At 51.1% G+C, this 12460-nt stretch overlaps 5 protein-coding genes across 5 annotated transcripts; 3 read left to right on the top strand and 2 right to left on the bottom strand.

Moving 5' to 3' along the window:
• Positions 1-227: 227 nt before the first annotated feature.
• Positions 228-1428, top strand: W97_00539 (uncharacterized protein; the record flags this gene model as incomplete). Its single annotated transcript, XM_007778453.1, has 4 exons — positions 228-332; positions 403-681; positions 761-1179; positions 1251-1428. The coding sequence occupies 4 exons, from the start codon at positions 228-230 to the stop codon at positions 1426-1428; spliced, it is 981 nt and encodes a 326-aa protein (XP_007776643.1).
• Positions 1429-1683: 255 nt separating this feature from the next.
• On the bottom strand, positions 1684-3659 carry W97_00538 (uncharacterized protein; the record flags this gene model as incomplete). Its single annotated transcript, XM_007778452.1, has 4 exons — positions 1684-2306; positions 2390-2641; positions 2703-3485; positions 3554-3659. The coding sequence occupies 4 exons, from the start codon at positions 3657-3659 to the stop codon at positions 1684-1686; spliced, it is 1764 nt and encodes a 587-aa protein (XP_007776642.1).
• Positions 3660-5894: 2235 nt separating this feature from the next.
• W97_00537 (uncharacterized protein) lies at positions 5895-6368 on the top strand (the record flags this gene model as incomplete). Its single annotated transcript, XM_007778451.1, has 1 exon — positions 5895-6368. The coding sequence occupies one exon, from the start codon at positions 5895-5897 to the stop codon at positions 6366-6368; it is 474 nt and encodes a 157-aa protein (XP_007776641.1).
• A 2372-nt stretch (positions 6369-8740) lies between these two features.
• On the top strand, positions 8741-9630 carry W97_00536 (uncharacterized protein; the record flags this gene model as incomplete). The annotated part of the gene is made up of 3 exons (XM_007778450.1): positions 8741-9161; positions 9247-9418; positions 9471-9630. The coding sequence occupies 3 exons, from the start codon at positions 8741-8743 to the stop codon at positions 9628-9630; spliced, it is 753 nt and encodes a 250-aa protein (XP_007776640.1).
• A 1693-nt stretch (positions 9631-11323) lies between these two features.
• On the bottom strand, positions 11324-11927 carry W97_00535 (uncharacterized protein; the record flags this gene model as incomplete). The annotated part of the gene is made up of 2 exons (XM_007778449.1): positions 11324-11383; positions 11439-11927. The coding sequence occupies 2 exons, from the start codon at positions 11925-11927 to the stop codon at positions 11324-11326; spliced, it is 549 nt and encodes a 182-aa protein (XP_007776639.1).
• Positions 11928-12460: the final 533 nt, after the last annotated feature.

Below are 12460 nucleotides of genomic sequence, written 5' to 3'. Positions count from 1 at the left end.
CTGCACTACCGATTGAAAGGGGCATGTCAGAAATGGTAACGATAGCCACCGTTCCCTCTCAACGGCGATGTATCGAGTCCATGTACGCAAAGGCGGAAACAATACACAGGTAATCACGTAGCCAAAAGAAGCTCTCATCCATTACGCGCTAAGTATCTGGCTGCGTTCTGTCTCTCTGTCTTTCCCTTCTTCACCATCAATCAGTTCAACTTTTCCAAGCAAGAAGAATGCCAAAGGTAGCAGTTACACTTGCCTCCAGCCATGAGATGCCTCTGGTAGGCTTCGGGCTCTGGAAGGTGCCCAAGGAGACCGCTGCAGAGACAGTCTACAATGTCAGTTCTTCCGGCCTCACTTTGCTATTCAATCATCCTCCTATCGTCTTAGTATCTAACAGAGTCATAGGCCATCAAGGCGGGATACAGACTGTTCGACGGCGCTTATGACTATCAAAACGAGAAGGAAGCCGGGGATGGCATCCGCAGAGCTATCGATGAAGGCCTGGTCAAACGCGAAGACATCTTTGTGACCACCAAGCTATGGAACAACTACCACCAACGAGAGCATGCGGTGCCGATGGCGAAGGCCCAGAATGAAGCTTGGGGCCTGGAATACATTGATCTCTTCCTCATCCACTTTCCATGTGCTCTGGAGTATATCGACCCGGAGGTCCGGAGATATCCTGTAAGACGCATCGGGATTCGCTTTCACTGCTCGACATTTCCTCAAAGCGCGCCATTGTACTGACCGCTCCGAAACACAGGCCTGGTGGATGGACGACGAAGGCACCGTCAAGCCTGCTAAGATTCCCATTCGGGAGACATGGGAAAGCATGGAGCAACTCGTGGACGACGGCATAGTCCGCAGTATCGGCGTCAGCAACTTCCAGGCCCAGATGCTCTACGATATCATGACATATGCGAAGCATCCCATCTCTGCTCTTCAAGTCGAGCACCACCCATTCCTGGTCCAGCGGGAATTAGTTCAGATGGCGAATGAGAATGGCATCGCTGTAACCGCATACTCGTCCTTCGGACCTCAGTCTTTCCTTGAGCTGCCCCCAGCGTTCTCGAAGAGGGCGAAGGACATCCCGTTACTGTTTGATGCTGAGCCTGTCAAGGCGGCGGCGGCAAAACATGGTATTACTCCCGCTCAAGTTCTTCTGCGGTGGTCAACACAGAGGTATGCGCATCGTTCTCTTAGCATCCTCGCACCCAAGGCTTGCTATGGTCATTTCTTCTTACTTGAGACAGGAATATCGCCGTCATCCCGAAGTCCAATAATCCCACTCGCTTAGCACAGAATCTCAGCGTGTTGGATTTTGATTTGACATGTTCGGAATTGCAGTCTATATCTGCGTTGGACAAGGGATTGCGATTTAATGATCCTGGGTTCTACCTGCCCAACCATCCACTTCATATATTTGCTTAAGCTAGGTGGTTTTTACTAGACTAGGTGTGTAATCGTTAATCAAGAAGAGAAGAATAGACTCATGATCGTAATTGAGCGCTTTGAAACATTGTAAGATCCAGGTTAAAACGTAAGCAAGAACAGCTGAGGAGGTACTTCCTACATTTGAACTGATCATTTAGTACCGTGACGAATGCACAGAATGGCCCAATAATGAACCTTTGCCCTTCCCGAATCTATATGTCCTCGCTCCACCCTGCGGACTCAAACCCCCGCCTACAGCGCCTGCGCAAGCCCCTCAAAAAGCTCCGCCAGCCCAATCGCTCCAGGGTCCGGGACTCGGTCGTAAGCGCTCGCCTCCACATACACACTCCTCCCCAGCTTCGCTTGCATACCCATTGTCCTATTGGCGCCCAACCTCGCTGCCGCCGCCGCGTCTCCCACGCTCAACGTCTTTGCCAACGTCTCAACAAACGGCGTCAGCGCATCCATTAGCGTGCGATCACCAGGGCGAGCGGGAGTGACGGATTGCAGCGTCTTGAGCGCCGCCGTGGCAGCGGAAGACCAGACACGGGCGTCGAAGGGTGGAGGGGCGCAGGAGGTGGAAATCGAGCGGAGGGATGCTGCCAACGAGTTGACGTAGATGGCGGTAATGGCGCCGCTGGTACCATCCATGGTGTTTTCCACAACCGAGGCGATGCGGACAAGGTCCGTGAGGGGATCGGTGGCGGTGGGAGGAGTATTGGCGATGTAGCTGGATACTGCTTCTGCGCCGCGTCGGAGTGTCGTTCCACAGTCGCCATCGCCAACTTGTGTATCATATTCGGTGATTGTTGGTTCCGCAGCGATTACCTTAGAGCAAGCATTCCGGAGAGCCTTGTGAAAGAGTTCGACGTACTCTGCAGCGCAGTAGGTCAGTTATTGATAGATTTTCTATGGAGCAGGTCGTATGTACCAGGCCTTTTCCAGATCTCGCATGAACTGAACTCAGAAGACACTCCATCTGCTCGTGGAGCCTTGGCAATGATTCTGTTTTCTCTGGAGAGTGCATGTTTAGAACGGTTCGTCGGTGGCAAACTGGCGGGTGACCATCCTGCACATTCAACCTCAACGTCCAGGAAGTCGAGCATCTGCTGGCTGGCGCGGAGTAAGGTAATGGAAAAGCCTGGACCATTGAGGGAGGTCATATATGTTCCCACATATGAGCGCACGGGTGCAATCCCATAGCTTGATCCTGGACAGGACGAAGGATCAGTCACAACGTTCAATTGTTACCGTGGATTTGCTGTTCTTACCAAGTTGCCTATAGACCTCCGCAGCGACAGCTCCAAGCTCCAAGACACTTGTCCCTCCCAGGTTGTTTATCATCAGGGCTACTCCATCACCCTCGGTCGCAGAGAAATCCACATATGCTCGATCAGTGTCTGTGAGATCAAGTAACATCTTCAACATATCTCCGACGAGTATGTACAGATCGGGCAAAGGCGATATCTTCCGAAGGCCAGGCTCGTTGTGTATGCCCATTCCAAGCTCGAGCTCATCCTCCTCTAGGAAATCTGCGGCATGTTTCCTTCTCCCAGGTACATGCACTCGGTCTAGAGAAGCGGCGGCAGTGACAAGGTTGTCCGCGACCTCTTGTGCCAGCTTACGCACAGCTTCGAGCGATGGCGCCCTGGAAGAAGCGGCGTACGCGGAAGTTATTTTATGAACGAGAATCGTTCCAGCCAAACCTCTTCGCCCAACCTTCCCGCCTTTTGCTCTCCCGACGCTGACATCGTCCGCTACCACGATGAATTCGGTTGGCACGCCGGCCGCGCTTGCTTTGCTGGCTGCCAAAGAGTAATTGAATACGTCACCGGTATAGTTCTTGACAATCAATAGGGTTCCAGGCTTGCCTCCCACGTGATCGATTGTATTGTAGATCTGGGAGACGGAGGGAGACGCGAAGATGGAGCCGGAAACGGCGGCGCTAAGCATGTTGCGGCCGACATAGGCAGCATGCGCAGGTTCGTGGCCTGCTCCGCCGCCAGAGATGATGGAGACGTTTGTTGAACTGTCATGTGCGGTAGTGACGATAGCTAATGGCCGAAGACTCCATGATCAGCATGTTGAAAATACAAGAAGCCGTTGCTCGGGCGTTACGCACCTTTCTCTGCATGTAGATACTGCAAAGTCGGATTCGCATATGTTAGTGCTTCCAAGGCATCATTAACGAGCTTTTCGGGGTCATTAATGAAGTGTTTGAAAGACATAATTGTTTGAAACGCTATGGCTGAGGACGGAGATTTACCCAACTTGATGTTCACTACGAACCTACCTACTGTAGTTATACTTTATGTTTTTGCTCCGCGTAGATGCGAGCATTTTGTACTCCTCTAGACGGAAATCATTCTGTAATGCGCCGAACGCCCACTGTTATGCGGAGCGTGAGCAAATGGTAGAGGTTGGAGCTGCCACTTGCGGCTATTGAACAGATGAATGTGCGAGTGGTCCGGTAGCGTCCGTCAAGTGCATAGCCCTGGAAGGGTTCCATTCTAGGACAATGGCCTCCCTCAGTGCTTAGACTTTCCGTTTTGAGATACGGGTGAGGTGCCGTTCAAGGCTGGGAGTGCGGGGAATCTGCATGGAGATGCGGGCAAAACTCCATGTCAAGACGAAACTGGCCACACCACAATATGCGGAACCAAAAGAAAACCGATTCACCACCGCTCCAAAGTCAGCAGCGTTGACTAGATTTACCCAGAGCCACGCTGGCTGTGGTGAACGATCAACTAGCTAGGTAAATAAATCGATGGATTATCTGCACGCCTCCTGTCTTCGTCCAATGCGGACGAAGCCGCTTTACGAAGTAGGCAGAAATGCTGCGCCTTAGCGCCTCAGCCCCTTCTGGACACCACCTGCTTAGCCTTGCACAGTTCTGTCTCTCGCCTCGTACTCCAAATCCTTTTGCCACATCCTCCATCTATTTATCCTTCTTCTGGAGCCATCTCAGCTCTCATAGCTAACGATTTGTTAATAGATTTCTTGTCTTCAGCTCATTCCCGAAGACTCGGACCTATTACATGTTATTGTACTGTTCTCCTTCCTGTGAGCTTCGTTTTCGACATTACCGATAGTGGAATTATCCTCCAATCCACATTACAATCCCCATCGCAATGGCCAGTGCTTTTGAGATTATCAGCCTCGCTGATATCGTCTTCGGCTTGAGCTGCAAGATATATTTATTTTTCAAATCTATCCGAGGAGCGCCTCAAGAGGTGCAGGACTTTCTCTCAGAGCTCGACTCCGTACGCAAAGTATTCCTAAACATTGGAGTCTCTGTGTCAAAACTCCAGGCGGCGATCTTAGTCAACGGAAACGACGTTGGCCCCGACAGCGTCTTGGTAACACTCAAAGGTTGCGAATCAGAGTTTAATACAATATGGCGAACAATCAGGCCGTTTCAAACCGAATCGCATCTGCAGTGGCATGAAACACTGAAGAATCTTAGCAAGAGCATGTCGTGGGTCTTGTCTGTTGACGAAATCGAAAAATCAACAAGGAGATTGGACAGGATGAAGCAGAACTTAGTACTTGCTATGCTTGCTTGTGGAATGTGAGTATTAGTGAGTGAATCCTTGATCTGTATCACAGAGTGACAGAAGTTACAGAGACATGGATGCCACGATTCTGGAAGGCTTGTCAACTATTCGAAAGTGTATAGATGAACAGAACAGGCTGACCGAATCTCGTATGCGAGAACTCAAGAACACCTTACTAGTCGGCATGCGGCAGTTCGAGTACAACGCCTTGGCTAGGGTCAATGACCTTTTGTCAATAGTAGCCGGGCAACAGGCTGAGAACCAGCGTCGCATTGGTGATCTTTCCGATTTTGTACCAAATGATTTGGTGCGGCCGTCATGGAATACCAATAACCAGACTAGACAGGGATTACGGGAGCTACAAGGCAGCACCAGTCAAGGCAGCGGCGTGATAAGGTCAATCCAAAGGTCGAGGAAGAAGCATCGAGAGATTCCTCTCTAGTACATGGAACCGATTATCCCGTTCCACAAAAGACGGTACTGGAGCGGCAAGAGAGGTGTTCGGGAAATGCAGAAGGCTTCGATAGCCAAGCCCTCGAGCGAATACTTACACAGCCGATGGAAATCCTTGCGAAGACAATGGAAACAACAAAGACGCAGGAACCAGTCGATCTCTGGGTATCTGTCAGCGACCTTCCGGACAGACTTGAGCTGGCATCCAAGAAGCAGAAATCCCACCAAGTAAACGCATTTACGCGGATGATAATTCCTCGTCTAGATGTTTTTAGGCGCTTGCTAGACACCACCCTACAAACCAACGCATATTCTTCAGTGGTCTATGGAAGCCTTCGTTTCATTCTGCAGGTGCGGTGTCCCTTTCTGCTTAATGAATATAGCGCTAATAAGTTGAAGCAAGCATTTATGCGAGCCGCTGAACTAGAAAGCATCGTGGAAGCCATTTCTGAGATGGCAGACGCAGCTGAAGCATGCCAACGAGAATACGACCTCTATCCCGTCGCCGAAGTACAAGAGCTAGTAACCAGCCTATACGGCGAGATGATCCCGTTTCTGGAGCAGATCATTAAGCTACATGGCACCGCAAGATCTCGATTTTTTCGAGGGGACGGAGGCCGTCATGAAATACAGGATAGTACCGTGAGGGTGAGAAAGATCTCACAGAAGATCATCAGAGAAGTAGAATATCTGCATAGGAGAGAAATGCGGGAAGCGCATCTGCGACTGCAGGACGTGGAGAGGAAGCAAATCACAGTGCTGCAGGTTATGGAAGCACAGCAGAAAATCCTCATCTCGCTGCAGGAGGAGCAGAAGATCATGGCGGTCATCAGTGATCAGCAGAAGATTTTGCAGATGCTGCAGCAGCTACAGATGAGGTTTCCGCAGTCGACGAAGGATTCTGGTGCTGATGCTGTGGTAGTATGAATTCGAGCAAGCTGAGGTGCAGAGAACACATGAGGAAGCAACATAGGAGTCAGGTCTACGTATCTACCACAAATGTAGTAGTAGTGTTTTCACGGCAATTCCAGCTATTGTTGGCTGGGTCCATTTCTGGCTCCCTTACTTGATCCCGTTCTAGGCCCGTTCTGTTTTTTGCTTTCAATGAATCTCTAGACGTCTCTTAACGCTACGAATTCTTCGTTCTCTTGAAACCCTTCTTCGCCTACTTATATTGTACAATTACACATCCGTTTGAGCTTTCTCTTCTTTTGCCTTCCTATACAGTCCTCTAGTTAACATCATAAATATCAACTCAGTATATGCTATAGCCACTGTCAGCAGAGGGAGCTTGAGAAGCTTTCCAGGTTCCCTTTGGCATGAGGGGGCCACGGCCCATGGCGATCCCTCATCCAGATTTCTAGCCCATGCTCACCCCTGCTCGCCCATGCTCACCCCTGCTCATCCACAACTCACCTCGGCTCGCGCGAGCTTAGGGCGGCGACACTCACCCTCTAGAACTGGAAAGGAAACTTGCTGAGCCTCGTAGATAACCCATCGGTAGGTAGATTGGGTAAGCTATACGGCTATCATGTACCTAGCCTAGATGAGGTATCGATACCTCGCGTTTCCTTTTCTGGCCGCCGAGTCTATTCTTGTGCGGAAAGAGGTCACCGTCCTGCTGGTGGAATCCTCTCCACAAGCGAATCGCGAGAGCGCATTCGGCTGTATCATGACTTACATAATATATCGACATGTTGTATATTGAACTTCTCAGAGTCTTCGTTCTCACATCATGCCAAACGAGTCTCTCCATCTCTGCATCTCGTCTTCTCCCCATATACCAACCCTTCTTTACTTGTCTCATCTCGTCAATTCCAGCCATGGATCTCGAGAAGCCTCGCCCCAATTGACTAAGATGCTGGCGATGTAATGCACAGTTAGGCCATCAAGCCAACCAACACGACCACAAACTGGGCAAACTGGAGTCTTTCAGGCGGTGTCTCTGGGAATGTTTTCTGGTCTTTGTACCCCGTGTGGTGCGTTCTGCTGGTCAGCTTTGAGAATCAAGCCGCCGGCAACATCTTGGGTGTTCCACAATTCCGCAAGGACCTTGGCTCTGTCTACGACGGAGACTATGCTCTGGACACGAACTAGCAATCCGCTTCCAACAACGCTTCTGTCGCGTCGCAGGTTCCGGTTATCTTCCAAGACTTCAGGCGGAAGGAGAGAGTGCAAACGAGACAAGAAGGCCCTTCGCAGTCTCCAAAAGTTAGATTGGGATCAAAAAGCGGTAACCAGAAGGCCTGCTCTGACGGTTCATTGTGACAAAGTAGAGAAATATTACGATTGGCACCGAGGAGAGAAAATATGCGCGTCTAGAAGCGGTTTCGACACTGCCCTCGCGTACTTCCTTTCGGATGGAATGAGTCCTGTAGGAAGCTCAAATAGACCTGTCATCTTCGCTGCAACATTTTGTTTCTCTTCACTCGATACGATGCCAAACAGTTCATCGGGAAAGACCGAGATTCCGGCATGAAGTCAAGTTCCTTAATGATTGGAGTAAGTGTCCTTCTCAGCTTACTCCAGTCATCACTATAGCAAGGCGTGTTACCGGCTAATAGAACTGTAGGTGCCGCATATGTAGTGACGTATCTGGCTTCTGAAATCTGGGTTCTGAGATCTATCATCGGGAGGGACAGTCCGTAAGCCCACCAATGATCAACGGCGCGACGGTTCTGACTAAGCAGAAACTAGCGGGCAACCTTGGAACATTCCTATGATTTTGAGCGCCGCAGTTGCTCAAGACTTTACCGACTATCTGAGAATTACTACTTTATCTTCAAAGCTGCAAAGCTAACGCAGGTAAGCGTAGATAGAGCGCGAACGGTGTTTCGATATCCGCCCGGCATCGATCAGCCAGCATTTTCTATCCGCTCGCGTGTCCTTCTGTGGCTTCACACGCTCGTCCTTGGCCTTCACAGGAGTCGATGGTGAAGCGCTTTTACTTGCTTGTTCGTGACTTTGTGCGCGCTCTTTGGCCGAAGCGCGGCATCCGTGGTTGTGATGGCAGAACTTCCCACGACGAATTTTTATCGCAACGAGTAATATTTACCCAGCGATTAAAGTTAAAAAAGTACGCCAGTAGACATTCGGACAGAACGCTAATAGCTGGTAGGAGAATGGGACAGATCGGAAAAGTTTCTAGCGTGATCTTGTACCAGCTCTGAAGTCCATAAGATTCCCGCCATTCACTGCGCCTTGAGGTTCCGTCACAGTCTTCCTTCACTGTCGTTTACTATACTCCCAGTCTTCTAAGCAGTGCAGGCAGTCTAACAATCTTCTTCCTCGCAAACACTATGGCTTCCGCAAATACCCCGTCTTTCCATCGTTGGAACAAACTGTCCATCGAGCTTGTCCTCAAGATCGTTGAGGCGTCCATCGACTCTACCGGCCCCAAAAGCATCATCGGCCTCCTCACAGCCGACAAACACGCACACTCCACCATCAAGAACCACGAATGCTCGATCGTCAAAGCCGTGGCCGCTCGAGACCAGCAAAAAGCCCTCACCGACTTTCCGGGCATCGCGCCAGATGCCTCAGGATTCACGTTGAGATGGCTCAACACCATTACAGCACGGTACCAAGTTGCCGAGCGGCTCACTGAGGTGCTCATGAAGGGGTCATGGGACGCCGACTCTGTCTCGCCAGCTTTCCTCCCCAACATCCGGAAGTTTCTGGAATGCGGCTTCTTGCTGCTGTACCGTCTACACGATCTCGGTAAGCCCCTCTCTGATCGGTTTTCGCCTTCCCGCACACGCTGCGTCAATCACTCGAAGTCCTGTAGTCGCTGACATGCTTGTAGTGAAGAGCGATGGCGACAAGTGCGCCTTTATTGATCAGCTGCCGTCATCATCACTGGCGCCCATCATCATCGTACTCTTCGAGGCGCGTTGGGCGCGGGACGCCATCACTCCTGCGTTCGGTAAGATGCCAGACATCCTTGTCAACGTCGTCGACGACCGCGACACTCAGTGGTAAGAGAGCAAAGTATTCGGCTCGTGGCTTGTCCTAGCTAACGCTCTTTAGCCAATTTCACGGGGCATTTGCGCTCAAGCATGGCTGTCGTTGGGATCAGGTGCTGTGGATCATAATGAAGACGGTAGACATGGGGCTTTGGAAGATGAAGCCGGGTGATTTCGACAGATTGATTGCTGGCACGCCAGTGGAGCTGTTCAAGAATTCATAGTCCTGTAGTGAAGATCCTTTCGTTCGCACAAGCTGATACGTGTCAACATGTACTGAGTGACTAAGTGGGATTTGTTCGCTGTGCGGCTGAAATCGAGAACCTTTGCCACAGGTACAAGGATTCTTGAACTGAGGAACAGTATTTTTCGTTCTCTTCGCCATTCTCTCGGCCAGAGTCTTGACCTCAGATCTCGCGTAAGTAGTGCTGTACTCAACCCTATGGCTGGATGTTCGGTTCCCATCCGCTAACTTGCCCAGGCACCGTGAAACTGCTGCCTGTTTTCCGGATATCGGTACAGGAGGTATGAAGATATGCTTTCAGCTAAAGATCACGCCATCAGGTTGGCGGCGGCTGAATTCCTTCGACGCACCACAGGAGACATGGCTAGCGAGGTATTGTCGGTGATGTAGAGATTTCGCGCGTCCCTTGTGGGTTCAGCTTCCTCCCTCGCGAATCTAGCCTCCTCCCTCTCGCATGCAGCACCTTCGGTCTTGCGCCGTGCAAGCTCTGCCTCCAGAACCATAATCTCCTGTCCGCATCTACATCATGCATGTCCGTGTCGCGGGGTGTCGAATGGCTCCTGGATCGCCTCGCTCATTCATGAGGTTCGACAAAATGAACACGGCGAAGAGCGAATCGAGGAAGACGAGTTTCTATTCTTCCAACCTGAGTGTCGAGGGTTGATCGCACTTCATTAGAGATCTCCGGCGCGTTGCTCAATTGGGTTTGATTGGCCTTCATAGCTGCACGTCCGGCGACGCTCACGTCCAGTGACACGTGAATAGAAAAGAAGCTCTCGTCAAGATGAATCTCTAGTTCTTCGAGCTTCGAGCACATAAGAGCTCCCTCCCGTAGGTTCAATCTTGATTTCTAACATCCAGAACAGCAACTTTTCTTCTTGACCCGTTAGCACAAATGATTCAAGTCTTCAAGCCCTCTTTGAATAATTTTCAATCCTCCTCCCTGCATTCCAGAGATCCATACATGAATCATCTTCGATACCATACCCGTCAAAATAGGAGCTAAAATGCAGCTCCTCAAAACCCTCTTCTTTCTTCTCGCCGCCGCCTAAGGGACGTTGGAGAGGAGGAAGGCGCCGCTGCCGTTAACGGTGCGGATCTGGGCATGACAATGACGCAAGCAGCGCGCACGTTGAGAGCTCGAACAATGTCTCCATCGGTCTAATTGGTACTCCCATTGCGCTCAACGTTATCAGTAGGAATCCGGCCATGATGGTGTCGATGGCTTCTGTCTTCGAGACAATTACTGTTACGGATTCAATGTCTTGTGGTTGATAGTGACAGAGCGTAGGTCGCTACAACAATCGTGTAGTTGGTTTGGCGGGCTCTTTGGTTGCGAGGTTTGCTGGGGCTGCGAGCGTTACTGGCTTTTCTTTTTTTCAAGCGATAGGTGACTGAGGAAATTTCGGTTTGACATTGCAGATTCTTGACTTCAATCTTTGAGTAAAACCTAGTCTCCCATAAACAATGAGAAGCGGCCAAATAATTCCGGCAGCGGGGAAACGCCAGAGCTATGCAAGCTAAGAAAAAGACCCGATTCCCGCCCTGTATTTGCCTGGACAACATGTACACCCATGAAATCTCTGATGAACTTCAGCTTAGCACCAACTTGAGATGCCGTCAAACTCGTTCTTTGCAAGTTTTGCTTCCTGTGAAGCGCCTAGGCAAGTCTATCAATTGATCATCTCCCATAAGAACAACCACCCCGCCAGGAGGAGCTGTAGAATATGTGGCTGCCATCTGTTAGCGATCTCTGCTAAAGTAGGCTGTGAAAGTCGGGGGGCCAACCATGCTCCTGTTCAGCGTCCCAGCAGCCTGGCCAGGTATCGTTGCGACGGTCGTACTGGCCGCGATGATGAATCCTTGGGTGCTCGTAGGGAGCACACTCGTCGTGCTTGCGATCACAAACCCAGATGTGGATGTAGCAAAGGGGTTGACAGTCGAAGTAGTAGGCACAGTTACAGGGCCGATTGTCCCAGTACACACAGCTCCACTCGGGCAGCACGCAACCTGCCCGGCTTGGTCGACGGCACAGCCAGTTCCGGGCCGGCAGCAGAGACCAGCGCCGGCGGCACCATAGAGGACGCAGTTCGTGTAGCCAGAAGCGCAGCCAGACTGACGTTTCAGTAGCTCATGGGCGAGTGAAGGTTCGCTCGATTCGCTCGTGTTGAAGGACGCTTCGAGGATGGGTGTGAAGAAGGATGAGAGTGAGGTTGGCGGTGACGCTGCTGCTAGTGCAAGGAGCAGTAGGAGGGTGGAGAGGATGGCATGATGCATTGCTTCGTTGTGCCGAGTGAGACAGGCAGTGGAATGCGCCTTGCGGCGGACGCGTGGGCGGTCAACAGTCGATGAGGCGGTTCGTAGGCGGCCAAGAGCGGTTTAGTGGACTGGAAAGTGGTGTCAGCGGAATTGCAGCGTTCAGAGCATCAGGTGAGTAAACAAGGCATAGTACCTTCGAAGATGTGAGTGTTTCAAATTGGATAGACGAGCGATTGAAGTGCAGCGTTTCTCGAGGCTCAATGGCAGCGTCAGCTCCATGCAGTTCGCAGCGCCAGCGCACCAGGGTCCTGCCGTCCCATGCGTCGGCCATGGCAACCGGAAGTTTTGAGCGCCTAGAAGCTACCTTGGTTAAACCCCCTTCAACCCACCGCAAAATTGCACTTTCACACTCAATTGTCATCTCCTCCTCAGCTGCTGATAGGGATGTCCAACAATAAGGTGTGCTGAATGCATTGCGGCCCCGAGTCCGCGTTAAAGATCACGCTGCTTTCAAAACGTACAAAAAAGCCTCGCGAGCCTGGGTATCTTCG

This window comes from Coniosporium apollinis (genome assembly GCF_000281105.1).
Source record: "Coniosporium apollinis CBS 100218 chromosome Unknown supercont1.2, whole genome shotgun sequence".
NCBI lineage: Eukaryota > Fungi > Ascomycota > Dothideomycetes > Coniosporium > Coniosporium apollinis.
Note: the sequence above shows the minus strand (reverse complement) of the source record. Positions and strands in the feature narration are given on the sequence as shown.